The sequence below is a fragment of the Olea europaea genome, chromosome 15 (genome assembly GCF_002742605.1).
Source record: "Olea europaea var. sylvestris chromosome 15, O_europaea_v1, whole genome shotgun sequence".
NCBI lineage: Eukaryota > Viridiplantae > Streptophyta > Magnoliopsida > Lamiales > Oleaceae > Olea > Olea europaea.
In genome coordinates, this window is record NC_036251.1 from 20,233,204 (window position 1) to 20,259,140 (window position 25,937).

Sequence of the window (25,937 nt, forward strand, 5' to 3'; positions counted from 1 at the left end):
TCATGTCACCATTGCTTTAGCATAAGCTAGACAATGCAAGTTGATAAGGTTTGGATGCACATGCGAAAAGAACATTTTTCAAATTAAAGAAGGTCTAGATTGTATCCTGAAGAATCTGAACCATTCCAAGTTCTCGAAAAAAATTAATGACAATGCCTACAAATTGGATCTTTCAGGTGAGTATAATATGTAAAGCTGGGCAAATCTCACGAACCGAACTAACTGAACCGAATCTGACGGTTCTTGTCAAGTTAAATACCCGAACGGGTATCTGAATTAAGAACCGACGGGTACGGTTCGAATCTCTGTTCTAGACCAAGAACTGAATAACCGAATCTTCCTAATTTTTATTTTTTAATATTGAATAAATCAAATTATTTTAATTTTTTCTAAACAAATTAACAAATTAGGTGATTAATTGATACTTCATCTCCTAAGCCCTAGCCTAGCTGGCTTGACCTAACCCAACCAATTTCTAAATCCAATTTCTTGGCCCAGTTATTTGTTTCATTTCTAATTTTTTAATTTTTAGCTCAAGTGCCCTTTTTAGTTTTTATTCTTCCATTTCTTGGCCCAACATCCAAGTGATCCAACCCACTAATGACTAATCTTAAATAAATTACACACATTATCATCTACACATAACACATCTGACATTCCAAAACCCAAAAAGATGTATAGAACCGCCGACTCCAAGTCTGAAGCTATAACCTTCGGGCTCCGATGGCGAGCTTCGACCGTTGATCATTTGAACAAGGTAGTGTGTAAGCTTCCTTATATGTGATTGGTAAATTAATCTTATTGGACAACTTATTATATACATGTTATTAAATTGGATTACGTTAATTTGTAAAACTACGATTGAATGCGTCATTAGTTGTATTTATGTAGTGTTGTTATAAATGTTAAATATTTTAATTATAGTACGGAACCGAACCGAATAGAATCGAACCCGAACGGTTCCATAATTATATTTGGACCCGACGGTTCTATTTACTAAATACCCGAAATTTTTGGTTTGGTTCGGTTTTAATAATATGACCACAAATAGGGGCGCCACATGGGCCTAAACGTCTAGCTTAATTCTATTTAAGTAGGTTGGGGCCTGAACCTCACTTTTTGTATATCTCTGTGGAACTTGTACTGTGTAATGTGTTTAACTGAAGAGATACTATAAAGTGTGAGACTGCATTTGTGTACTTTTTGCAAGCCCATATTTAGTAACTGTACATATATGTTCAAAGTTTGAAACTAACTTATTATCTGATACACTATTCTGTAGTAAAACTGCAACTTATTATTCAGATCAAGCTTCTGCTGTCTATACCAGTCAAAATAAAGCTTAATTCACAACTTTAATAATTAATTAATTGCTATTCTCCATACAGTTCTAGATCATTAATACCAAAAAGAGTTCTATGTTGTAATAAAAGAACTCCTACATTTATGCATACCTATAATAGCTAGTAGTTGGCGGAACTGCAGAATACTGCTTGTCCAGAATTTCGATAAGCTTGTTAGCTATCGCACTCGCATATACAATTGACCCTTCACAGATCTGCACAATGACATTAAATCGTACCAAAAATTTATTGATTTCATGATAATATTATAAATTGAGATCATCAATTAAGATGAAAGAATTTACTAAAACTAGCTACCTTAGAGTTGAACAAAAAGCTATAGTAATCCCCAATTAGGCCTCCAGCAACATGATGAAGATCAAGCTGAAGCTCCTCAAGAACCTTTGATACAAAGAGTAAGCAATTGATTCTCTTCTGTTGAACAAGCTTGACAGTGACTTCATCGTCCACAATTCGAACATCAACCTCAGAGTTCTTCGATTTCCTGTGGAGCCATGAGCTTCTTAAGGATGAGGCATTATAAGGCTGCTTCATATCATCTACAGACTGTGTGTCAATATTCCCCTCCATGGTATCATCTTCTATTTTGGCCCTTTTGAGCCTCTCCTTACAACATCTCTTCTTCTCCACCAACACTTTTAGCTCATTCACTGTCCTCTGAAGCTCGTTTATGTATTCGATAGCATCTCCCACAACCGAGGCTCTATCTTTCTTGTGTTTTCTCACAAAAATTTCAAAGTGTTAAAATCACTTGCAAAATGTAAATGAACAAGATTGCATATTTTGTGCATACTTTGAAATAAATATCTTAAATCTAAATATCTTTCTACAAGAAATTTCACTTTTCGCGATGAAAATTAGAAGTCTCTCGACAATTCTTCTCAATGAAACAACTTTAAAATCCCTTTCAAATTTCTTGATCTGTTGCAAATGTGTACATATACTAGATCATATATATGTCAAAACACAGAATTTCAACAACTATAAGGGAATTAAAGTGATTACCTTGGTGGAGTTAGGAACCAAGCTCCTCAAAGCCATGAATTTGTCATTGAGAAGAACTCTCTTATGCCTCTCAGTAGTCAAATGTTTAGTGTCCTTTTCAACCCTAATTTTACTAATACAATCAATATCACCAGTGAAGTCAAAAACCCCATCATCAAAGTGCCTCCCATCGCCACCATTCACATCTCTCTCATCCATCACCCCAGGGAATAAGGATCCACCAGTCCTTGACCCTCCCAGTGCATGACCTCCATGAGGTAAAGAGTGAAACAACCCTCTCAGAAAACGGGGCTGCTGTTGAAGATTCAAAGGCAATAGAGGATCATACCCAACAGTAGCTGAGGCCAATGCGTTGTCGACAGGATTAAGATCCCCTAAGATGCCAAGGGAAGCCAAGAAATTGGGAGATTTCTGGGCTGAATTTGGAAATGAAATGGTTGAATTGGGAAGTAAAGAGGCTGTGGATGATGAGCATCTAGGCAAAGGAAACATATTGAGCAAATCGGGTGTTGTGGGATATGGAGTTTCTGGCAATGAATACTGATTCATATTTCCATTAACATTACTCATTTCTTGCCAGTTTGAATCATGCACAATTTCTTGCATCAAATGGAGATAGCAACATCTTGTTGAGTGGGGTGATTTTGACGGTAATTTAAGCGTTCCTCCATAGAAAAACATGGGTTGCTGCAATTTGGTAAATGGGTTTGTAAGAAACCATCCTCAGCTTGTATCAAACCTTCTTGCTGCTGTATATTGTTGGGATCAAAACAACCACTTTCTTCATACATGTTTTTGCGATTCACCAGAATAAAAATGTTTTATTGTCTCCTGTATTTTGGGGTCCTTGCCCTCGTCTTACCTTCAGGAAACAAACAAAAAAACTGAAGAGAAACAGTACAATGACTCATAAATATACAAAAAGAGCATCTACAAACCCTAACCTTTTTTGATACAAGGTGAGGTTTCCAAGTAAATTTGTTTATTCTTCAAATTAAGAAAGAGTAGAAGATATATGAAACCCACAAAAAAATTATGGGATTGTGGCAAAATAAAGTAGAATTGCATGAAAATAAAAAAGTTTTCAGTAGTAAAGATTTGTGGGATTGGAAAAGAAGAGAATATGGTATTGGTAACAAATAAAGGAATGGTTGGTTTGGGGTTAGGGAGAAGTGAAAGATAAGCATGTTTTGTGTTTGGCTAAATTAATAAAATTCTTTGAAGCACATTATTGTGAAGTATTAGAAATTTACTTATAAGCCACTTTTAAGCTTAGCTAAACGTTGTTGGAAAAAGCCCCCAGGGCACATCTCCAAGTGGTAAAAGGGGAGGGTGGAGAAATCCAGCTTTGTTTGAGGCTGTCGCGTCAAGGGTTCGAATCCTAAAATATAGATTTGGCTCTTGAGTAAGTGCAAGTGTACAAACAGCTTTCCATCCTGTACTCTTGGAGGCATAACCTGCGATTTAACTCCCTCACGATGCTTCAGGGCAGGGGTGGTGGGGGACCCTTAAGATTAGAGTTTAACCCTTTTTTTTTTTTTTTTAAACGTTGTTGGGAAAAGGTGGGAAGTTGGTTACTGAAATTCTCATGTAATGGAACCCAATCATGATTTTCGTATTTCTGAACACTGAATAGTACAACACTGCAACTTGATTTTACACTGACCAATTATTGTATCTACCATTTCCCTTTCAACTTCCACCCACTCCCCGCAATCCCAACCCTTATTAATGGATCCGATACAACTTATTTCGAAGTCAGTTGAACTCTATCTTATAACTTCATCATCGTCGATTTCGATGATTTATTTGACCATGGTAATAAGAGAGTACGATCTCCTCTCCTATTATTCGTTCTTGGGAAGTTCCTTTTTGCATAATTATTAAACTTGATTCGACAAAAGCCTTGTAAATCTCAATTGAACCGCTCATGACAACATTAGATTAATGAAGATGCCAACTTTCACTAGGTTGTTTTAGTTGTTTGTTATAATGCTAATCAAAAGATGTAAAGTTGTTGAGTTTAAATTCTTTGTTGATATGCAAAGTCATTATTATTATTTGCATTATCATGAAAAAGAGAGATGTTAAAGAAAATATGATGTAGGATTTTTCTCTTATAAACTTCTTTTTTGTCATAATGAATTAATAGCAAGGACAAGGACATAGTCTCATATTGAGTCAACATCTATAAATTTTGTGTTTTCTTGTGTCTTTATTATTTTATTACAATTTTATTGCTATTGATGGTACAGAGTTATGCTTTTTAATTCAAAATAATTACACAATAATTTTTCATATGTATTTAAAATCATTTATTTTTAGAAAAAATGATAATAAATTAAATTATTTTTATTAGAATTTTGATAACTTGGTTTTATAAATATTATAAATTTCAAGGGAAAAGGGAATCAAAGAGAATAAATATTTCAAGTATTTTAAAAAGAATTATATGAAATAGGAGATGAAAGACATAAATACATCTATATAAATACTAAGAACATTTGAAAAGTTATATAAATATTGGAATTAATTTTTATAAAAGAGAAAAAAAATTATATAATATTTCAATTAGTACATGAATTTTTAAATTATGATCCTCTTTAACTTGGGAACTAATGGTTATATTCATGTCCCTTTGTTTTTTGAAAAATATAACGATATATTAACAACATATGAAACTTATATAAATATTGAAATTAGTTTTATAAAATAGAGAATTATTTTTAGAGTTTTACTACATTGACAATATTATTGACACTTTCGTTGATATTTCATGATGTGGTAGGCAATCCGACCACTTATTTGAATAACACTCATCCAACAATGGTTAAATTTTCTACACATCATGAAATGTCAACTAAGTGTCCAAAATGAATGTCAAAGTAAGATTTTCCATTTTTTTATGATATTCCAATTAGTAAATGAATTTTAAATTATGATCCTCTTTAATTGTGAACTAATGGTTATATTTATGTCTCTTTGCTTTTTGAAAAATAATTTTTTTTAACATTCAACCTAAGAATGATTCACCGGTTGTACCAACAATCTAATGACCGACCCATCAATTTGGCCGGATGACTGACCGGGCGAGTCTAATAAGTAATGACTATAACTTTTTGCATCCGTGGAAGTGAAGCGTAAATTTCATTGTTGGTCATTAACGTTTTGTGAAATTTCAACTATGTTCACTTTATTGCAATCAAATCAGTATGTTGGCTCTTGTCACATGTTACTAAAATTAAGTTTCTATCCTAATCCTGTGTGGATCTTGAAAATTGATAGAATTCTATCGTTATTATTTATAGGGATGACAATGGAGTGGGTATGGGACAGATCGGTCATTACCACTCCCGTTCCAGTGGATATTTTTGTTGTCATATCACATACTCATACTCGATTAGAGCGAGACAGGACAGATTTGGGGCGGGATTGCGAGGGGGGGGGGGAAGGTCCCCCCGCCCCATTTATTTTATCTTTTTATTTTATTTTATTTTATTTTTTGCTTTTAGTGTTTTTTTTAAGTAAATATTATTACTTTTTTACTAATTTGTTAAAAATAACTTATGTTCTTTTTAAAAATGATGATAAATCTATTATTTTTGTTTGACAAAAATTTAAATTTGAAATTAACATTAGCAACGGGCGGGGATTATATTTCCCGTACCCGTTCCATACCTACTTTGGGGAAATGACCCTTGTCTCGTACGCGCCTCATGTACTCAATTAGGCAGGTAATCTCCACCCCATTCGGAGCAGGGCCTCACGAGTATTGGATTAAACAGGTTTTTTTGTCATCCCTAATTATTTGCTCTAAGTAAACATGCCATCGTCCACCAAATAAACAAGTAGCATATGTTCTCAAATTTTGCAAACAACTCCTCAATAAAGTGACATATTTGCCTAATAAGGTAAAACATGCCATATTGCCATCGAATTTACTCTTTGATAATAGTTTTGTTATATAAATAGAAATGATACTGCAAAAATCAGTAACGACGAGAAGAAATTCAAAACATTACTAAGGTAACATATTCCTTCGGTGCCACAATCTACTTAACAGGGAAAAGCAACATTTGCCTGCATTGGCAGAGGTAGCAGTTGAAAGGTGGAATTTAATGATAAGGCAAGAAACCTAATATACGGATGATATCTTATTTTTCTCATTCGTGGAGACATAATTTGTTCAGACAAATACTAGAATATAACAGCATTACGTGTTTGTTAATCAAACAGATGTTAGTTAAGTAACCAGCTCATTATCCACCAATATATAAGCTATTAATTGCTGGGATATTTATTCCGTCATTTTTCCCGAAATTGTTTCATTTCCAAGGTTCTATAGCAATTCTATACATGCACGTTTTCCAATTAGATTACACATATTCTTGTTTGGATGAGCTTACAATGTATATCCAATATGAGGTTCCTTGGTGTAACATCATTGGCCGAAGACATAGGTTTAGCCTATTAGAGTCATGAGACTTGGAGGGGGATAGATGTAAGTTAAATTTTAGAATCTAAGGGCTTGTTTGGTGGTGATTATAAGAATTGATATTTTGATCGTTAGAGAGAAAATTAGATCCTACCTGTAAGTAAAGAAGTCAAAAATGATGGCTGGAATCATAGGTATCAGAACCGGACTTGACCGGGAACCGCTGAACTGGACCTTGGTCCGGTCCGAGTGAAGAAATTTATCAGTTAAGCATGTGAACTGGACTTTGACCGGTTCGCCCGTCTACCATCAGTTCGAACCGAACGGTTTTCAGTGGAATCGAATCCGGTTCAACGTGTGAACTGAATTATTACTAAATTGAAATAAAATGTCATGCTAAATTTGATGAAGTTGTGATTCAAACCATGGCAGGCAAGGAGAGATTTCAACTCCATGGACATTATGACAAGTGAAGATGCTTTGTTTACTAATGGGAGCAAACTATATATATATAGTGGAACATACTTGGCTAATTGCCCGGACTCAAATGGATATGAAATTTATGAATAAAAATTAATTTTTGTCCACTTTACATAAAAAGATAAAACAACCATTATATATATATATATATATATAATTTAATTAAAATTAAAGTCTAACCATCGATCCACCAGTTGAACCATTGACCCGGTGACCCGATGGTTTTTCTGGGTCGGTTTGAATGAATATGGCTAGAATAGTGAAATAACGATTAAAAATCAATTTTTTTAGGTGAAAATTGCGACCAAACTAGGGCTAAATATTTTAGGTTCAAACATGGAAACCTTTACATTTCAAATTTCAAAATAAAAATTTGAAAATTTCCATATCAGACTCAAACAAATTAAATGAAAACATTCAATACCCTACTTCCAATTCTTGCTTTTGTTGAATCAGTGGCTCAATACACTTTAGATTCATAACTTGGAGTTGAAAATGATCGTAATATTATACATCAGTAAACATGAAGGGAACAAATCTTAGTAGAGGACACCAGTACCCCCACAATCTAGTTTGGTCAGTACCATGAATATGATTTGCATTTAATTACAAAGATGAGTTGGACGAACTTTTCTATGAAAAAACAGTACAATTTGATTTCCTACTAACACTACATGGAGAATATCGAGATATGATGTTCTTAAAGACTCGGTGATTACACAGAGTTAAGGATAATTCAAAGAAGCATCAAGAAAGTTCGAGCATAGGCTGGGTAAGCTTTAATGCTATTTCCTCGGATATGAAATTGGATTGTACACAGTGCTCCCAAAATCATAGAAGCAATGCAGAATTATTGTAATGCAGTTCATCTTACTGCGATCTTTTTGCGAAAAAGGTAAGCCAAACACCAACATTTTCGATCATTCAAAATGCTTCCTCCATTCCTCGAATAAGAACACATTTGACATGAGTATGACAAGATTCTTCACCACTCTTTTAGCAAGCTTAAGTTTTCTGTGATGGAGAAATTTCACCGAATTTGAGCAGAAATCACAATATATGAACGGGAAATGCCAATAACAAGATAATCACGAATTTGTATCAACGAATAGCTTGAACATGATATCGTTGTACTCAAACGATATTTGGCCCTTCTCCTGTGAATTTGAGATGCTTTGAAGGTTGTTGGCAAATGGTTTGCAGGATTATAACAAGCCTTGCAAGGATTTAAGTACCAAAGTACAAGTGCAAATCCTAAAAAACTTGAAGAATACAAAGAATGAATATGAATATAGTTTTTAAAGACTTTGATCTCTGATTTTGGAAGTAATATGGAACTTTGATATTTTTGTGATATTTTTGTCTTCAACATGGATCCAATATATATTGGCATACACGACATCCATGAAATGGTACCAAACTTTAAGCCAAAAGTCACCAAATTTAAATTTACAATGGGAGAAAAATGCCTCCAACAACCAAAAAGTCACCAAATTTTATTTTTTTTAATTGTTGTTGGTTTTGAACAACATAATCACCGCAATCCCCCACTTGTTCAAAATTAACAAGTCTCATATTCATGATATACGATACTCATGCATAAGGATTAGATATCTTTCGATTTAAATCTAACCATAGTGTAATTCAAATAAAGTATGGTCGGAATCAAAGATAGCGTGTAACTTTGAATCAGTTATTCCATATGACAATACCAGTAAGAGCGCACACACAAGTACCACGTGTTTTCAAGTTTTTCATAACTCGCTTAATACTTTTATGGCCTTGCGCTTATCATTTTCAACAATTTTTTAAGAGAGAAACTCCAATTCTCTATTAAAACGACACCAGCTTGAAGATTGTTTAGGTGAAGTTCTTCAAGTATCTTTGTTACCTTTAGAGGTACTTGTGTTTTAAAAAAAAATATTAGTGTTTGCATAGTACATTGAAAAATTTACTTTTATTCTGGGAGAAGCCGAGAGATTGAGAAAATTATGTACTTATCTTTTAGTTATTATTATTATTATTATTTTTTTTTTTTTTTTAATAATGCTGTAACTATTCACATATCAAATGACTTGTTGTTACCCTTTGAACTCGTAAATTACCTTTTTGAGTAATGACAGGTAAGGTTGCTGTCATTGGTGAACTTTTTTAGTTAAGGAGTTTCAACCACATCCTACTCGAAGGAGATGCTATTAAGTCTCTGTTTAGAGGTTTAGTAAAAGGATCCGCCAAATTCTTGACCTTACATAATTTAGGAAAATTATTCCATCCTTGATTAACTTCCTTATATAGTCATGTCTAAGACTCATGTGTCTAGACTTTCCGTTGTATACTTCATTATATGCTTTTGCTAATGTGGCTTGACTATCACACATGATAGGTATTGAAGAAATATTCTTCGATCCCAAAGGTATCATATAAAGGAGATCCTTAAGCCACTCAACCTCTTTCCCGTATCCGATAGGGCTGCAAATTCAGATTCCATAGTCGAGTGTGTTATGTATGTTTGTTTCTTTGATTTTCAAGAAACGGCACCTCCTCCAAGAGTGAACACCTAACCCGAAGTGGATTTACTCTCACCTACACTAGATATCCAACTATCATCGGTAAATCCTTCCAATACCTTCGAGAATTTAGTATATTGCATGCCAAGGTTTTTGGTTTTCTTTAAGTATCTAAGAACTCTTCCAATGGCATTCCAATGATTATTACTCAGATTGCTAGTAAACTTACTAAGTTTACTTATGACATAGGCTATGTCCGATCTTATGCATTGAACTGCATACATAAAACTTCTTATAGCACTAGCATATTCCAATTGAGCAATTGACCTTCCATCATTCTTTACAAGTTTTGAACTTGGATCAATCGGGGTACTATATTATTTTATGTTTAAGTGTTTGAACTTGTTTATCACATTCTCAATATAATGTGATTGACTTAGGTGATAACCCCCACTAGTCTTAGTGACTTTGATACCTAAAATGGTATCCACTTGACCAAGATCCTTTATTTTGAATGTGGAAGATAGAAACATCTTTGTTTCTTCTATATCGTTCATGCAATTACTCATAATCAACATGTCGTCAACATATAAACATATAAATGTCACATAATCATCATACACTTTAGAATATAAACATCTATCTACGTTGTTATGTTTAAATCCGAATGATGTTATAGTTAAGTCAAACTTCTCATGTCATTTCTGAGGTGCCTGCTTCAAACCATATAAGGATTTTACTAACTTGCATACCTTATGTTCATTTTCAAGTAGAACGAACCCTTCGAGTTGCTCCATATAGACCTCCTCATCGAGATCCCCATTTAAGAATGTCGTTTTGACATCCATTTGATGAAAATGCAAGTCATATATTGAGGCCAATGCGAATAATATCTTAATCGATGTTATTCTATCTACCGGTACATAAGTATCAAAATAGTTGATTCCTTCCTTTTGTCGATATCATTTAGCTACTAATCTAGCTTTGAAAGTATTTAATGAGTCATCAACATTATATTTCCTCCTAAATATCCATTTACATCCAATAGGTTTGGATCCCAGTGGAAGATCGACAAGTTCCTAAGTTTTATTAGACATTATCGAATCCATTTTATCTTTAATCGCATCTTTTCAAAAAATGTTATCACAAGAAGACATAACTTCTTTATAAGTTTTAGGGTCGGTTTCCACTTGTAGAACAAAAAGAATTGTTCTTACAACATTCAACTCATTTCCTTCTACTAAGTAAAAGGAGATAAGTTGAGAATCAATTTCATCCAATCCCAAAGACTTCTCAACTCGAGTTCTCTTGCTTCTTCTTGGTTCACTAGACTTATCAACATCTTTAGAAGACATTTCATCACGCATTCCACTTGAGCTAGGGATGTTTTCAATATTCTCCTTTAATTCATTATCCGATAATAACAAATTTTCAAAGAATTCTACATCACTTGATTCGATAATCACATTGGTATCCAGGTTTAGCAATCTATAAGATTTGCTATTATTGACATATCCAACAAAAGCACATTTAATGCCTCTTGGATTCAATTCAGTCCTACTAGGATTTGTGTTGTTGCAATAAGCAAGACCCCCCCCCCCCCACACTTTGAAGTATCCAATGTTCGTTTTCTTCATTTCCACAATTCATAAGGAGAAACCTTTGTGTGTTTAGAGGGAATCCTATTAAGTATCCTACGTGCACTTAATAAAGGTTCACCCCATAAATTAAACGGCAACTTAGCATATATAGCATGGCATTAATCATTTCTACTAAAGTTCTATTCTTCCTTTCAGCCAAACCATTTTGTTCGAGTGTCCTAGGTGCAGAACATTGGTGAATTATGTCATGTTATTTACAATATAAATTAAATTCACTAGAAAAGTATTCACCACCTCTATCACTTTTAAAGGTCTTTATTTTCTTATTTAAGTGATTTTCAACTTTATTCTTATAAGTCTTAAACAAATTAAAGGCCTCATATTTTTGTTTCATCAAATAAACATAGGTATATCTTGAACAATCATCAATAAATGTTATGAAATATCTATTTCCACCTCTTGTTAGCATGTCATTCAATTCACATATATCGGAATGAATTAATTCTAATATACTAGAAATCCTCTTAGTGGAAATTACAGAAACTAATACTTTTAAAGATTCCACTTCATAAATCATATGTGAAGTTTGCTATTTCAAAAATTAGAAATTTTTATTAAATAATTAATATGAATAAAAATTAATTAATCCCCAAATCATTCCATCCCATTTCCAAAACCCATCTTTCTCTTCACTCTTTCATTTCCCCATTTCTCCACACCGTCGTTGTAGATCAGACCAGCGGCTCACCATCGTTGTAGATCTGACTTTTCTCCGACAAGACACACGTCAAAGGTATGTGCGTGGTTGGCGGCACTGTTAGGTTTCGTAAAGAAACCGTGCGACCCACATCGTTCGCAGTAGGTACCGGTGCTCCTATTATGGCGATGCCTTGAGGAAACTAAGTTTGCATGTTGGTGGTGCTGGTGTTGGTAACGCGGTTGCAATAGTCCAATTGTGACAGCCGTGGTGTTTTCTCCATGTTCCAGGCGGTGCGTCGTCTCAGTCGAGGCGATGCAGCCTTGGAGAAATTAGGGTATCGATCTATGATCGTGACTATCGTGGTGGCGTTGTTTTGTGACCATCGTGGTGGTATTGTCGAAGGATAGTGGTGGTGTTTTTGGCGACTGTGGCAACGTGTGTGTGGTTGTGTTTGCTGTGGGTGCAGTTATGTTGTTGGTGGTGGTGGTGGTGGTGACGCGGCTGCAATAGTCCCAGTATGTGGTTGTGACCATTATGGTGGTGTTGTCGAGGGATGGCGACGATGGTGGTGGTTTTGACGACTGTGGCGGTGTATATGCAGTTGTGTTGCTATGGGTACGGTTGTGGGTGCGATTATAGTGTGGTGATTGGTTGTGGTACCGTGGGTGCGATGGTGGTGGTGGGTCTGACAACGACAGTGGTGGTGGTGGTGTTGGAAATAGTGGTAAGATGGTGGAAAGCAAGTGTCGGGTGGTGGTCACGAATTATTTGGTTGACTATGACCATTAAATTGGTTAATCTGTGATCAATAAAAAATATAAATTGGGACCAAGAAATAATGCGTGACCTAAAATTTTTTTAATCTATGACCGACAATTTGATAATTTGTGACTGTATAAGAAGTTGTGACTTATAATATTCGTGATTTGTGATCAATAAATAAATCGTGACTTATAAATTTTTTGATTTGTAGCCGATAAACAAATTGTGACTTATAAAATTTTCGAAATTTGACCGTAAAATAATTTGTGACATAAAATTTCTGATTTGTGATCTAAAAATAATAAGTGACTAATTAAATCGTTAATTTGTGATCAAATTGTACAAATCTGTGACCTAAATATATTCAATTAATTAATTAATTAAATCATATATAAATTTTAACAAAAATCTAATTTTTGAAGTTTGAAACTTGTTTTCTTCATTTTGAAAGATGTCATACTTAAAATCTTACTTATGAAATTTTTCCATCTTTTTAACGCTTTGATAAGGCTTTTTAACCATTTTTGCTTCTACATATGTTTTGCATTTAATAACATCATTTTTATCATATGAAATTAAGTCACAATTTCTCATGCGTTTCATGGTACTTTTACTTATGTGACCTAATCTAGCATGCCATAAAAAAAATAAATCAATTATGTAAGCAAAATTAACTTTATTTATTTCATTATCAATAGTACAAAGTTTTGACCATTCCTTCACATAAATAGCCATTTCCAACAAAATTCTCGTTAAGTGATAATACAAGTTTACCGGACTCAAAGACACTTTTAATGCCCAATGTTTTCAAAAGATTTCCACTCACTAAATTCTTATTCATATCCGAAACATGCAGTACATTTGGGAGAGTAACATTTTTCCCAGAAGTGAAGATAATTTCTACACTTCCTTTTCCAATTACTTTGGACCGCACCTCGTTACCCATTTGGATCTCTTGGTCTCCATCCACTTCATTGTATATTTTAAACAAAGATTTGTCATATGATACATGCACCGTGGCACAAGTATCATACCACCAGCTGGGAACCTTTCCTTTAATTGCATTTATTTCACTCACGGTGGCCACAATCTTGTCTTGTTGGATGTAATTCACTTTACCCTCGAAGTTGTTGTGTTTCCAGTGTCTATAATCTTTTGCATAATGTCCAGATTTCCCACAAACAAAGCATCCTCTTTGGCGTTCTTCTTGAACTTACTAAGGTTCCTTGAAGGCTTCTTTTTGTTAGATTTGGTTGGCGGTTCGAAATTTTCTACAGCATTTACTTTGGAAGTACCCTCATGAGAATCACTTTTTTCACGTATTCTCGACTTTTCCTCAATCTGAAAATATTTTTGCAGTTCTTCCAAAGAATAATCTTCAGAACTATGCATTATTTTCTTCCGGTATCCTTTCCAAATTTCGGGAAGTTTGGCAATTATAGCCCTTACTTGAAAGGTCTCCGGCATTTCAATTTTTACCGCCTTCAACTTATTGACAATTACTTGCATTTCATATATTTAGGGAAGAAGGAGAATATTGTCTAAAAATTTAAAATCGAAGTAATAAGAAATTAAATATTTCTTTGTACCTTCTTCTGCTTTGTACTTATTTTCGAGCGCATCCCAAATTTCCTTTGCCAAAATTGTGTTTGTATATAAATCATACAAACGATCCGATAATGCGTTGAGAATGTGACCGCGTCATATTAACTCATCTTGGTGTTTTTATCTTTCATTCCTCACCGCTTCGATTTTTCCATTTGTTGGTTTTGGTAGTGGCACCAATTCCGGATCTAGGATGTAAAAGATCTTTAGTGCAATGAGAAGAAACTTCAATTTTTCTTTCCATCGAGTGCAGTTCGTTCTATCGAACCAATCAAACCGTACCAAGTCTTGATTCATGAGTTTGATTGTTGCCATCGTTGTCTCGCTTTCCATTGTAGAGATATCATTTGAGATTGATGGAGAAATTTCATCTAATTTGAGTAGAAATCATAAAATATGAACCGAAAATGCCAATAACAAGATAATCACGAATTTGTATCAATGAATGGCTTAAACACGATATCGTTGTCCTCAAATGATATTTGCCCCTTCTCCTATGAATTTGAGATGTTTCGAAGGTTGTTGGAAAATGGTTTGCAGGATTATAACAAGCCTTGCAAGGATTTAAGCACTAAAGCACAAGTGTAAATTCTAGAAAACATGAAGAACACAAAGAATGAATATGAATATGGCTTTAAAGACTTTGATCTCTGATTTTGGAAGTAATATGGAACCTTGATATTTTTGTGATGTTTTTGCCTTCAACATGAATCCAATATATATAGGCATACACCACATTCACAAAATGGTACCAAACTTGAAGCCAAAAGTCACCAAATTTAAATTTACAACGGGAGAAAATAGCCTCCAACGACCAAAAAATAGTACCATACGGTCGCATGGTTCAACCATGCCGAGACCAAATGGTCTTGACATATGGTCATTATTTGGTCTCGGCATATGGCCATGCGACCGCATGGACCCCTTTTTTATTTTTTAATTGTTGTTGGTTTTGAACAACATAATCACCGCATTCTGCGCATCCCACAAGCTCCTGTCGATGACCAAATTTATGTATCGGGGACGATTACAAATTCTTCACAAGCTCAACTGCCTAACTTGTCAACCCAAACAGACAACCTTGCTACCATGGTTCTCAGTTTGAGGATTTAGTTTGATTGCATCTAGGGCATCCCTTTTCTTTCTCAAAATCAACTTTCTCACTTGTTAGTCAAGCTCTAAAGCCCCTACTTCTGCCCTACTGCTGTGACGAGGATGACCATACCAGGTGAAATACCAATCGAAATGAAAAACAAAGGTTTATGGGTCCATGCAGCATTTCCATGATATCGTTATGATCAATTAATGGGAATTGACTGAAAAGTGTTCTTGAAGGTCTTTATAGAGCTAAGGAGATGGTTTATAATCCTAGTAACTTCACAGAATCAGCTGATTGGGCAGAGCTCTTTAAAAATCATCTATCACATTGCCTCACCTTTCATCCATCTAATCGATGCCACAATCATAACTCGATTGGTTAAAACCGTAGAAAATGAGATCTATGGAAAACAGAAGTAGAAACCATTTTGTACAATATTCTGATACTTGTTTACCTTCACACGTATAAATAAACATTACAGTCCTTTCTTCCGAATCACATTATCCACAAACCCTCGGATCATCCAGTCCATAAAACCAAATCTCTTTCAGGATTTTCATCGAACAACTTCAGAACATTTCAAAACCTCAAACAACCACCATATGAAATAATCAATTTTTTAAAAATTAAATCTCATTTTCAATCACAGGGGCATGATTTTAGGTATCATTTGTGAAATTGTTATAAAATTTTGCTTTAATGATCATTTTAAAATTTCTTACCAAGTTCTACTACGATCGATGAAATTAAATCTAGTCCAGTATGCCCCTTATGGGGTGATCGAGTTGGTGGAGTAGATAAACGCAGAGGCCTTTGATCACGAGTTCGATTCCCCCTATCAATATTTTCTCAGTCGAGCCTGTCATATCGAACTTGCCTAGTGCAATTTACTTGACTAGCGTGATTTGTTTATTCAATGCGCACCCGAAAGGTAACTATTACAACCCATATTATTTATCAAAAGTCAAGAGTTGAATTTTCAAAGTCAAGGTCAAATAGGGACTTAAATGAAATAAATAATTTGATTGAGACTTAATTGACCAAATTATTTTATTTGGGTTTATTTTGGTATCGATATTACTTAAGGATTTAAAATGGCCATAATTTAAACTTGGGGGATTTAGTTTATAAGTATGGAAAGATTAATCACTAGAATTTATACAAAACATAAAAGAAGGGATTTGATTGCAAAATTGGGTTATTGGAGGACAAGTGGCAAATTATTAACTAATGTCTCATTTGTTTTTTGATATATATTATACACACAAGGTGGGGGGACTTGGACAGCTAAACTGCAGAAGCCAGAAAAAATCGAAAAAGGAGAGAAAGGAAAAGATTCTTCATGTTCTTCATTTCTTAGAGAGGTAGAGAAGTAAGTATTCTATGGTATGATTTATATTAAATTTTGTAGGATTCTAAGTAGTTGGGTTAATTCAAATTTCAGATTGACGGAAAGTAATACTATTTTTAGTAATCCCTACATTTCTAATTGAATGCTAGAGTAAAGATAGTTCGGGAAATTATAGTATTAATGAGATACACACTTGAAACGATTAATATAATGAACAAAATGTAAATTAAATTAGTGCAAGAGAGAATTCAAGTTTCACAAGAATAGAAGAAGAAATTGTTTTTATGTTTGGGATGAAGTTAAATTTGGAAATTTAGCGTAATTGTGAAGGTATTAGGCAGTAAGAATTATTAAAAATTGATTAAAGGAAATTTAGGAAAATTTTGCAAGTCTCGGGAAATTTAGTTTAATTATTATATATTAGAGATAAAAGGTTTCTTGATTTTAGTAGTGGTTAAATTAGTTATTTTGTAACGTATTTCAGGTAGTGATGAAGAAATTGGAAAAGCCTATTGACCGGCCTAGTCTGTAGCTCGTATCGAGTGAGTGGATATAAATTTATTTTTCAGAAATTAGTATTTAGAAAATTTATTAATTCATACAGTTGATTTGACAGCACAATTTTTAAAATAAAGTTGATTTATAAACAGTTATTTTTAAAGTTAAATTCAATTCAATTAAATTATTTCACTGGCATATTATTTCAATTTTAAATAGTTCAGTATATTTAAAGTTATTTTCTAAAAACCACCAGAAAGTACTCAGGTGATTTTACCCGCTTTGCACTGGTGTGAATGTGTATCCACAGTGTATGATTAGTTATGGTGATTTTTTCTGCTCTACACTATTGTAAATGTATTTCCATGGTGTATGACCAGATAGCTCTGCGCGCGTATGACCAGAATTTCAGAATTGGATAGTTTTGCCATGTTTATCGGTGCTAACTGATACATGAGTATAGTCATTCCGGGTATCTTTTTGGTGCGATTTTTCAGTATTATAAAGCTTATCAAATTTTAGAATACAGAATTTAGCTTATTCAGTTTAAAGAATAAAGAATTTAACTTATTCAGTTTAAAGAATAAAGATTTTATCTTAAAGAACTATGTAATGATATTTTTATTATAAACCAGTTTTTAGAAAGTTAGCATAAATGGAAAAAGTATATTGTTTACAAAATTATCCACTCACCGAGTTACAAACTCATATATTTCATTTCCCTTTTTTCTTATTAGACATTAGCTATGTTGAGCCGCATTGGAGGCTGTTGAATTATCAAATTGAGCCACTCAGTTGTTATTTATATCTTTCTTTTTGTCAGTTTATACAGTTCATAATTTTCGAGGTAGATACATCTTTTGTCAGTTTATATGATGGACTCACTACATAATTTTATATAAATAATGCATTTGGAGTACTCTGGTTTGTAAAGAAGTGTAAATTCCATTCCAACGCGTTTTATTTTGAATAGTTGTGTTTGAAAGGGCCGATGCACCTTGTTTTAAATAATATGTATTGGTTTGAAAAGTTGATAAATTTTCAGGTAATTTTAATCTATATTTTAGAGGAAACTTTGTCAAATTTTCTTAAAATTATGTCACAGTTAAAACAAATTATAGTTGCTTTTGTGATGGGTCCGGCATTTAGCCGATATCTATCATCGGCGAACAATACATGTCGAGTCTATTAGGGTGATTTGGGACGGATCGTGTCAGTAATGGCTATCGATTCCCTTGTCATAAAATAAAAAATAAAAAAATCAAGTCTGCTATTGTCAACGGTGAGGATATTTTTATTAAGGGACCGTTTAGCACGGCTTTTACTTTGGCTTTTGCTTCTTGTAGAAGAGCTTTTGGAGAAAACTATTTTAATTTTTGTTTGAAAATTAATATTTAAAATCACTTCCCATTACGGAAGTGCTTTTGGAGGAAGTCAAAAAAACCAGCTTCCTCTAAAAGCTCTTCTAACCTCCAAAAGCATTTTAAACAAAAATATTCAAGCGGTACAAAAGTGGCTTTTGGCTCTCAAAAGCTCCTTTTGACTTTTCAAAAGTCATCCCAAGGCCCTAAAGAGCCAATATAGAAAGAAAAAGAGAAGGTGCATTCATCATTGACCCCATCTTGCGAAAGTGTAAAAAATGTGACGTGCAGTAGTTACTAACAAGCAGCCATTTGGAAGCTCTCTTTGTCTCTGTATATCTTCACCTGATAAACAGCATATTCTGCGTCAAATCTCGAAAGCGATGGGACAAATCCTCGAGAAACTCCAAGGCACGATTCTACATGAAATTCGCTACGATTTTTGTAGTGATTTCATTTCCTTCTTTATATTGTATCGTGTTGGCACGCATCTCTTTGTTGACTTTCACTGCTCCATCGATTTATAATCACATGACGCATTGTTTTTCAGTTCATGGATAAGTATTTGTGACTGTGTATTTAATTCGATTTCTAGATGAGTAGTTTTGGAAACGAAATTTAATTCATATCAAGGTTTTGACTATTTTAGAGAATTTTATTTATATCACTGGATCTGTAAATAATCTATTTCATTACTATAATTGAACATTTGTTTATCTATCTAAATAGTCTAATTAAAACAAGAATAGTTGAATATGTAGTTTCGGCCGGATAATAGTGCTGATTGTAAATGTGGGAGCATCTTTTTGTTCAATAAGCTCTTTATCAATGGCAATGGTGTGTTATGGAGTATATTGAGCTTAGGTTGTTAGTCTTTCTAATCATCTAGCAGAAAGTGGTCTCGATGGCAAATTTCGTGGGAGAAAAATAGGTTAATAGGAAAAAATTTGTGCATTTACCATTAGGAAATAGTTGTTTATTTCCATTCTTTAACAAGTTTTGGCAGAACATTTCAATCACTTTCTAACATTAAAACCTTTTGAACCATCTAGATGTGTACTCAAATGCTTTGCAGGTAACTCTGTAGTCTGAACTAGACGTGCTATCCGACCATATTTTCTTTTACATAGCTAAGTGAGTATTTAGAAAGTAGGATAAAGTTGTCTAATAGATGAAAGAAAATTTGGTCATTGAATATAAAATATGCCTTTCTGTTTGGCTATTTCAAGTCAATATAACTTCAAAAGAACTCTTTTTCAGTTTGGCTGATTCCCTAGAGATTCTGGATGTTTTGGTGAAATGATTTTCTCCCGATTGGAACACTGGCTATTTATAACACTGTTATATGTACAATTCATCGTTGGATAAGGAAGTCATTGTGCTTCAATTTGATTTTGTGGCAATTTGTAGTCTATACAGCATGATATTAGGGAAAGTGACCTGGGAGTTTTAGCTTGCATGAATCCATAGTTTAATACATGAAAATCACCTATTTGAAATTGGAAGTTACTTGATTGAACCTGGTGGAAATTTTATTGTGTTGTTCCACGATTGAACTTGGGCAAATATATGCATCCAGACACTCTATACATTAACAGATTTACTAATATATAAATTTTTTTCCTTGGATGCAGGCTTTGTATTCAGAATCATCGACAGTCAAATAATAATCCTAACTTATGTATGCTTGTACTTGTATTTCATGCAGGTAACAAATGGAAAGAAAGGCAGATTAGAAAGATAACTGATAAAATTTTTGATCATTTCAAGAATGAAACTGGAAAGGCCAATATGACATTTGAGGAGCTCCATATTGCTGTGTTACTTGTGTACAAGTAAGATGCTCTTCCTGCATATTACTTTGTATCCATTAATAAGCCACAGAATTTACTTTTAATTTTATCCCTTTTCTAAGTAATTTGGGATGCTAATTAGCGTATACAACTGTTTCCATGTTGTAGTGATATTAATAAGCATATACCTGGGCCTCATTTTGATCCTCCCTCAAAGGAGCAAATTAAGATTCTGATGCAGGTATGTTGTAGAGTTTTTTATTCTTTAGATAAGATACCATTCTTGAAATTTTTAAAGGCAATGTCATCCTGAGTTAATGAAAAAAATATATATACATATGCACGAAATTTGTTCACAGTACAGGTTTAAGAGCTTTGCTGTTGATAAATTAAATAGCAGCAATTAATCATTGAATCACTCTTCATCTAAGTGCATAGATGGCGTTGATGCTTATTATGAACACCCCCACTTTTCTTTTTCAATGTTCGACCCCCTATGGCATCTTTGGTAAGAGGTTGGATAGCATTGGACATTACTAAGGAAGAAAAAAGGTTAAAAGTTATTATAATGTCCAACAAGCATGCACCTAGTGCACATTTTTTTATCAGGACAGATGGAGTTATTTTTCCTTCTTCAATTGTTAGATCTGAAGGGATCCCCTGTACATTCATGTTTGGGTAATTCGCTACCCATATTTAATTAGAACCTTATCACATTCTTACATCCGAAAACGAGTCATTGCATAATCATCCGAAAGTGGATTGGGATGTTATGGCATTCCATCATGGATTGTTACACAATCACCAATCTTTCTGCCTGTCCATCGAGAATTCCATTAATTTTCAAATGTGGGTGACTTGACCTCTAAATGAGTCTTCCTGTCTTAACATAAGCCTATGTAAAATGTATCAATTTGATTTTATATTGGTTGATGAAACTTGAAGATACTTGTACTATGTGTAGTCTCAATTCAATGGTCCAAGACCTCTACAGTATACCTGATCAGAAGAGTTTGCTCAGATTCAATTTGTCGTGTACATCCACCACCAAGTGTCAGACAATATTCAAATTGTAATTTTAAGAGGCTACTAAGCCTATTTTTCTACTTCAGCCAAAATTAAGCAAATCCCCAAATCATGCACAAATCAGGAGCCTCCACACCTGACGTGTGACAATCACATGAGGAATATTACATTATGAAGAGTGTGTAAGTTACATGAATATTCACGTTTAAATATATTTTATAAATGATAGAATCATAGAATACATAAATCAAGCTGACTTCGACTCAAACAGTATTAGTTTTGTCCATATCCAGCAATGGCAGAGTCCTCTCGGGCAGGACATTCCATCTTACTGCCTTCCCAACTTTTTATTGAAATTTGGATATATTTTTATCACCGTTATTTTCATCACAGTCACATCTGATATTTGGAATACATACAATCAAATGCAATTGTTTCTCAAATTCTTTATAACTAGTTGGACATACCTCAGATATAGTCGATAGTCCAGGCCCTTCCAGGTATTGATTTAAGGGTTTGCCTGACCAATCATGTGTGCTTATTTGTGTTTTCATGGATAAGCGTGCTTTCTTGAAAAAACTAGATTATGTAACAAGACGTTTTATAATATTTTGTTGGATGTCTTACTTGTATCATTCAACATATTCAAAATAGTGCTATCTATTGTCTACTGTATTGTAGCTGGTTCATAACTACATTTTGTTGTTAACACATCTGAGGGCCAATGGGAATTTGGGGACTTAAGTTCTACTTTGTTTGGACCATGCGGTTCTAAGACAAGTTAAATGACTACAATTTTGATTGGATGCTGATTTTGTAACTTAGTGCGTCAATAGTGGATACATATTCAAGCTCTTAATGATAAATGTGAAAATGAGAACAACGCTATAATTCTAGCATTGCTTATTTTCTTGGAAATTGGGGAATGGGTTGAATGGGCTTGTCTTTCTGTCATGTGTTGATGACCAAAATTATTGTTGTTCCCCTCTCTCTTACTCGCAATCTGATTTCTTCTGCGTGTAGGAGAGTGATATCAACCTCGATGGTGAACTCGATCGTGAAGAATTTTCAAAGTTTGTGCTCAGAATAACCCAGGATACGTTCGTCACTGTGACTCGGGGATTAATCACTACCCTGGCTATGGCTCCAACAGTCGCTTTACTGACAAAGAAGACGACAGAGAACGTCCCAGGCGTCGGGAAAGCTGTACAAAAGTTGCCGAATTCAGTCTATGCATCCCTAGTGACCCTGGTAATTGTCATGTTTCAACAAAGACAATAGAAACTTTATTTTCCTCTACATTTAAAGATAGCTGGCATTATTGCAAGCCTGTTTAATTGATTGTCAATCGATAACTTCTTAATTGTACTGAATAAAACAGGGAATCGGCTCATAAGAAGATACAATTAACTCTTGCTGTTTAGCATTTAGTATAAGATTTGTTATTGGCTTGCCCTGTATCTTTGAATGTCTTCTTCAAAGAAGTTTCATTGGCTTCGTGCAAATCGTCTGCGGCTAGGACATCTCATATAGAAATTTCTCACTAAAATATTCTAGTACAATAAATTGAATACCTTCAAATTGGAAGTCTCGTAGCTATGTATCTTTTTTAGGTTTTCTTGAAGACTATCAAAACATCTCAAGTTCTTAGCTGTTCGATACACACACCAAATATACAAAATGTCTTGCTTCTGCCTTTTCCGGCATTCCCCGACCATTATTTGATCAGCTTTCCTGGTAAACCAAATTTCCTGCCACAATCACGCTCGCACTGTCGTGCAGGGTTACTGTCAAGTTGTTGCTAGAAGTCGAAGGAACCTTTAATACCATCTAGACTCTCTCCAAGAGAGACCCTGCCAAAAACGAAGTCATGAGAACAATGGAGCATTATAAATGTAGGCACAATGAATTAGTCGAATCAAAGATGAGTAGTTTTAATAATGAGTAGTATGCAAACATGCAGAAATTAAGATCTTTCAGACAGCCTGCAAAAGGAAAAAACACCTAACACTTCTAAACTACTAAATCCAGACAAGGATTTCTAAATCCCTACCCAGTTTTGCATTTCAAAAGCTATTGCATATCATCACTTGGAACAAGTACGAAAAATATGGAGACTCGCTGAAAATCAACACGATGCAACCAGAAAAGATATTTAACTGATTCCATCCAAATTTTGGACATTCACACTCAATTTGGAGGGTGTCTCTGTGGCCAGACTAATCAAGAACCATGTCAAGGAGAGGGAGTTAAAAAGGTTTACGTAATACATAGGTCACTCATAAGTATTTCAAATCAACTTAGAGGTAATCATAAGAACTACGAATTTTAACAAGTCAATTCTTCCCCCACAGGAAAGACTATCTTCTGGCTACCTTTCGTATCTCCTCTGTCATCCTTCCACCACCTGAATCTACCATTCCTCACAGGCATAATAATGAGAAAGAAGGCTAAAAGGGTGGTCTACTATTAGGACAGCAATGACCGAATGGAAGAATCCTCCAAAGATTCTGAATACCTCTCTCAGGTATATGCCATGCATCTAGCTCCCAAGAGAGAGCTCCAAATAGACTACAGGCAACTACAATCCAAGAAGATTGATGCATCTCGTTATATACAGTGATACAAGAAGGAAACCATGAAAAAATTCATTTGACAAATATAAACTGGCACTTGTCCAATTTAACAACTTTTATCAGATATCTGATATCAAATATAATTCTTCTTCTGGCCCCAATTCTTTTAGGTCTAGAGCTTGAGAAGAAATCTTAAAGTGTATTTGTACCCTCAGATCGACTTTGTAATTATAAACCACACATGTCAAAGAGAGCAGTTATGAAGAACTCTTCAGAACCAGATACCCACCGATAATTCATTGCCTGCCACCAATATGCAGCCAGTGCAAAAACGAAACATATGCATAAACACAAAATTCTAAAAAACCTATTTTATTTACTCCTTTCAAAGTGATAAAGCTTATCAGCTGAATAAAATTATAGGAATTTTATAATTTCAATTTTTAAATCTGTGCACACTTACATCTCGCATTACATATCTATCAGTAAATACAACACAACAAAAAAAAAAAAAAAAAAAAAAAAAAAACAAAAAAACTTTTATCAAAGTTCATTTTCAAAAAAAGGACTCAAACTATGTCTTAATTATGAATTTCAGTGAAAAACGACGAAACAAATTTTTGAGTCATGAAAAAAATCATGGGCAAAAAGTAATAATCGAATAAAATAACAAACTAATTGAAAAAAAAATAGTAAAACAAAATAAAAAAAAAAAAAAAAAAAAAAAAAAAAAAAAAAAAAAAAAAAAAAAAAAAAAAAAAAACCCAATATACTATTATCAACCCAATAGTATAGTGAAGTGCAATATTTTCTTTATCTGCATTTCGACCCACTTTTAATTTTTAATTTTTAATTTCTGCTGTTATGTCAAAAGGCGCGATGAAAGAAAATCTTCATACCAAAGACAACAAACAACAATAGTTTGATCCCCCTTCTTCACTGAAAATCTAAATATTGATTTCTATCCTGTTAGCAAAATGATAGGATTCTAGTTCGTAATTTTATGCTTTCTCTCTTCCCAGTGTCATTAGACTAGATGCTTAGAACCCTAATCATAGTATTTTTATCCTTTCAATTTCAGTGCCATCAATACATATATAGACAATCTTATTGAGGAGATAGATATATGTGATTTTTACCTGTGCATACAGTACTTGTACTCTGAACTCCTCACGTAATCTTTCTCTCCTTCTTCCAACTGCAATCGAAAAAACCCAAACCAAAATCAAATAAACTCATTCAGCTAAACCACATCCACAATAAGCATAAGCTGCCATAAGTGCAAATAGAAATTCATTAAATTCGCACCGGATCACTCTTGTAGATGAGCTCATAACAGACTGGAGACAAGCACTGTAAAGCACAATTCTCCTTGGCTATCACCGAGGACTTGCAATGTTGACCCCACAATCCACTTCGCAACAAATAAATGCACGAAAACCATAAAATCAAGAATTATAAACTGCACTATAATTTCGATTGAACACCCATCAAAGTCTATTAAACACCCATCAAAGTGACGAACCAAAAGAATATAATTTCAGCAAAGACATACAATTATGATAGTATGAAAATTCTACCTCTCTATGTCGGCATAGCACTCATCTTTCTTGTGTCGAATTTCTGAGTCCTGTTAAATAGAGATAAAGGGTCACCATCAAAATTCCTACAAGATCGAGATCCAACAGAATTACAAGCCACTGAACGTTCTACACCCCCACGCACCCCACCATAAAAAAAAAAAAAAAAAAAAAAAAAAACCTAAAAAGGGTAA

At 34.0% G+C, this 25,937-nt stretch overlaps 3 protein-coding genes across 3 annotated transcripts in view; 1 reads left to right on the forward strand and 2 right to left on the reverse strand.

Annotated features, from left to right (window-relative positions):
• Positions 1 to 1,153: 1,153 nt before the first annotated feature.
• On the reverse strand, positions 1,154 to 2,974 carry LOC111411028 (transcription factor bHLH10-like). The gene is made up of 3 exons (XM_023041605.1): positions 2,370 to 2,974; positions 1,662 to 2,075; positions 1,154 to 1,558 (listed from the first exon to the last, which is right to left on the reverse strand). The coding sequence occupies exons 1-3, from the start codon at positions 2,937 to 2,939 to the stop codon at positions 1,445 to 1,447; spliced, it is 1,098 nt and encodes a 365-aa protein (XP_022897373.1). The 5' UTR covers positions 2,940 to 2,974; the 3' UTR covers positions 1,154 to 1,444.
• A 16,073-nt stretch (positions 2,975 to 19,047) lies between these two features.
• On the forward strand, positions 19,048 to 23,023 carry LOC111410417. Its single transcript, XM_023040731.1, has 4 exons — positions 19,048 to 19,179; positions 20,477 to 20,603; positions 20,730 to 20,802; positions 22,611 to 23,023. Exons 1-4 carry the CDS (start codon positions 19,152 to 19,154, stop codon positions 22,866 to 22,868), a joined length of 486 nt encoding a protein of 161 aa, XP_022896499.1. The 5' UTR covers positions 19,048 to 19,151; the 3' UTR covers positions 22,869 to 23,023.
• Positions 23,024 to 23,082: 59 nt separating this feature from the next.
• The window catches only part of LOC111410418, a 3,363-nt gene continuing 508 nt past the window's right edge, over positions 23,083 to 25,937 (reverse strand). The window contains exons 2-5 of the mRNA XM_023040732.1: positions 25,744 to 25,793; positions 25,472 to 25,577; positions 25,303 to 25,361; positions 23,083 to 23,440 (exon numbers count right to left, since the gene is read on the reverse strand). Coding sequence (XP_022896500.1) covers positions 23,389 to 23,440; positions 25,303 to 25,361; positions 25,472 to 25,577; positions 25,744 to 25,793 — 267 coding nt within the window. The 3' untranslated portion in view covers positions 23,083 to 23,388. The remainder of the gene's footprint in view (positions 23,441 to 25,302; positions 25,362 to 25,471; positions 25,578 to 25,743; positions 25,794 to 25,937) is intronic.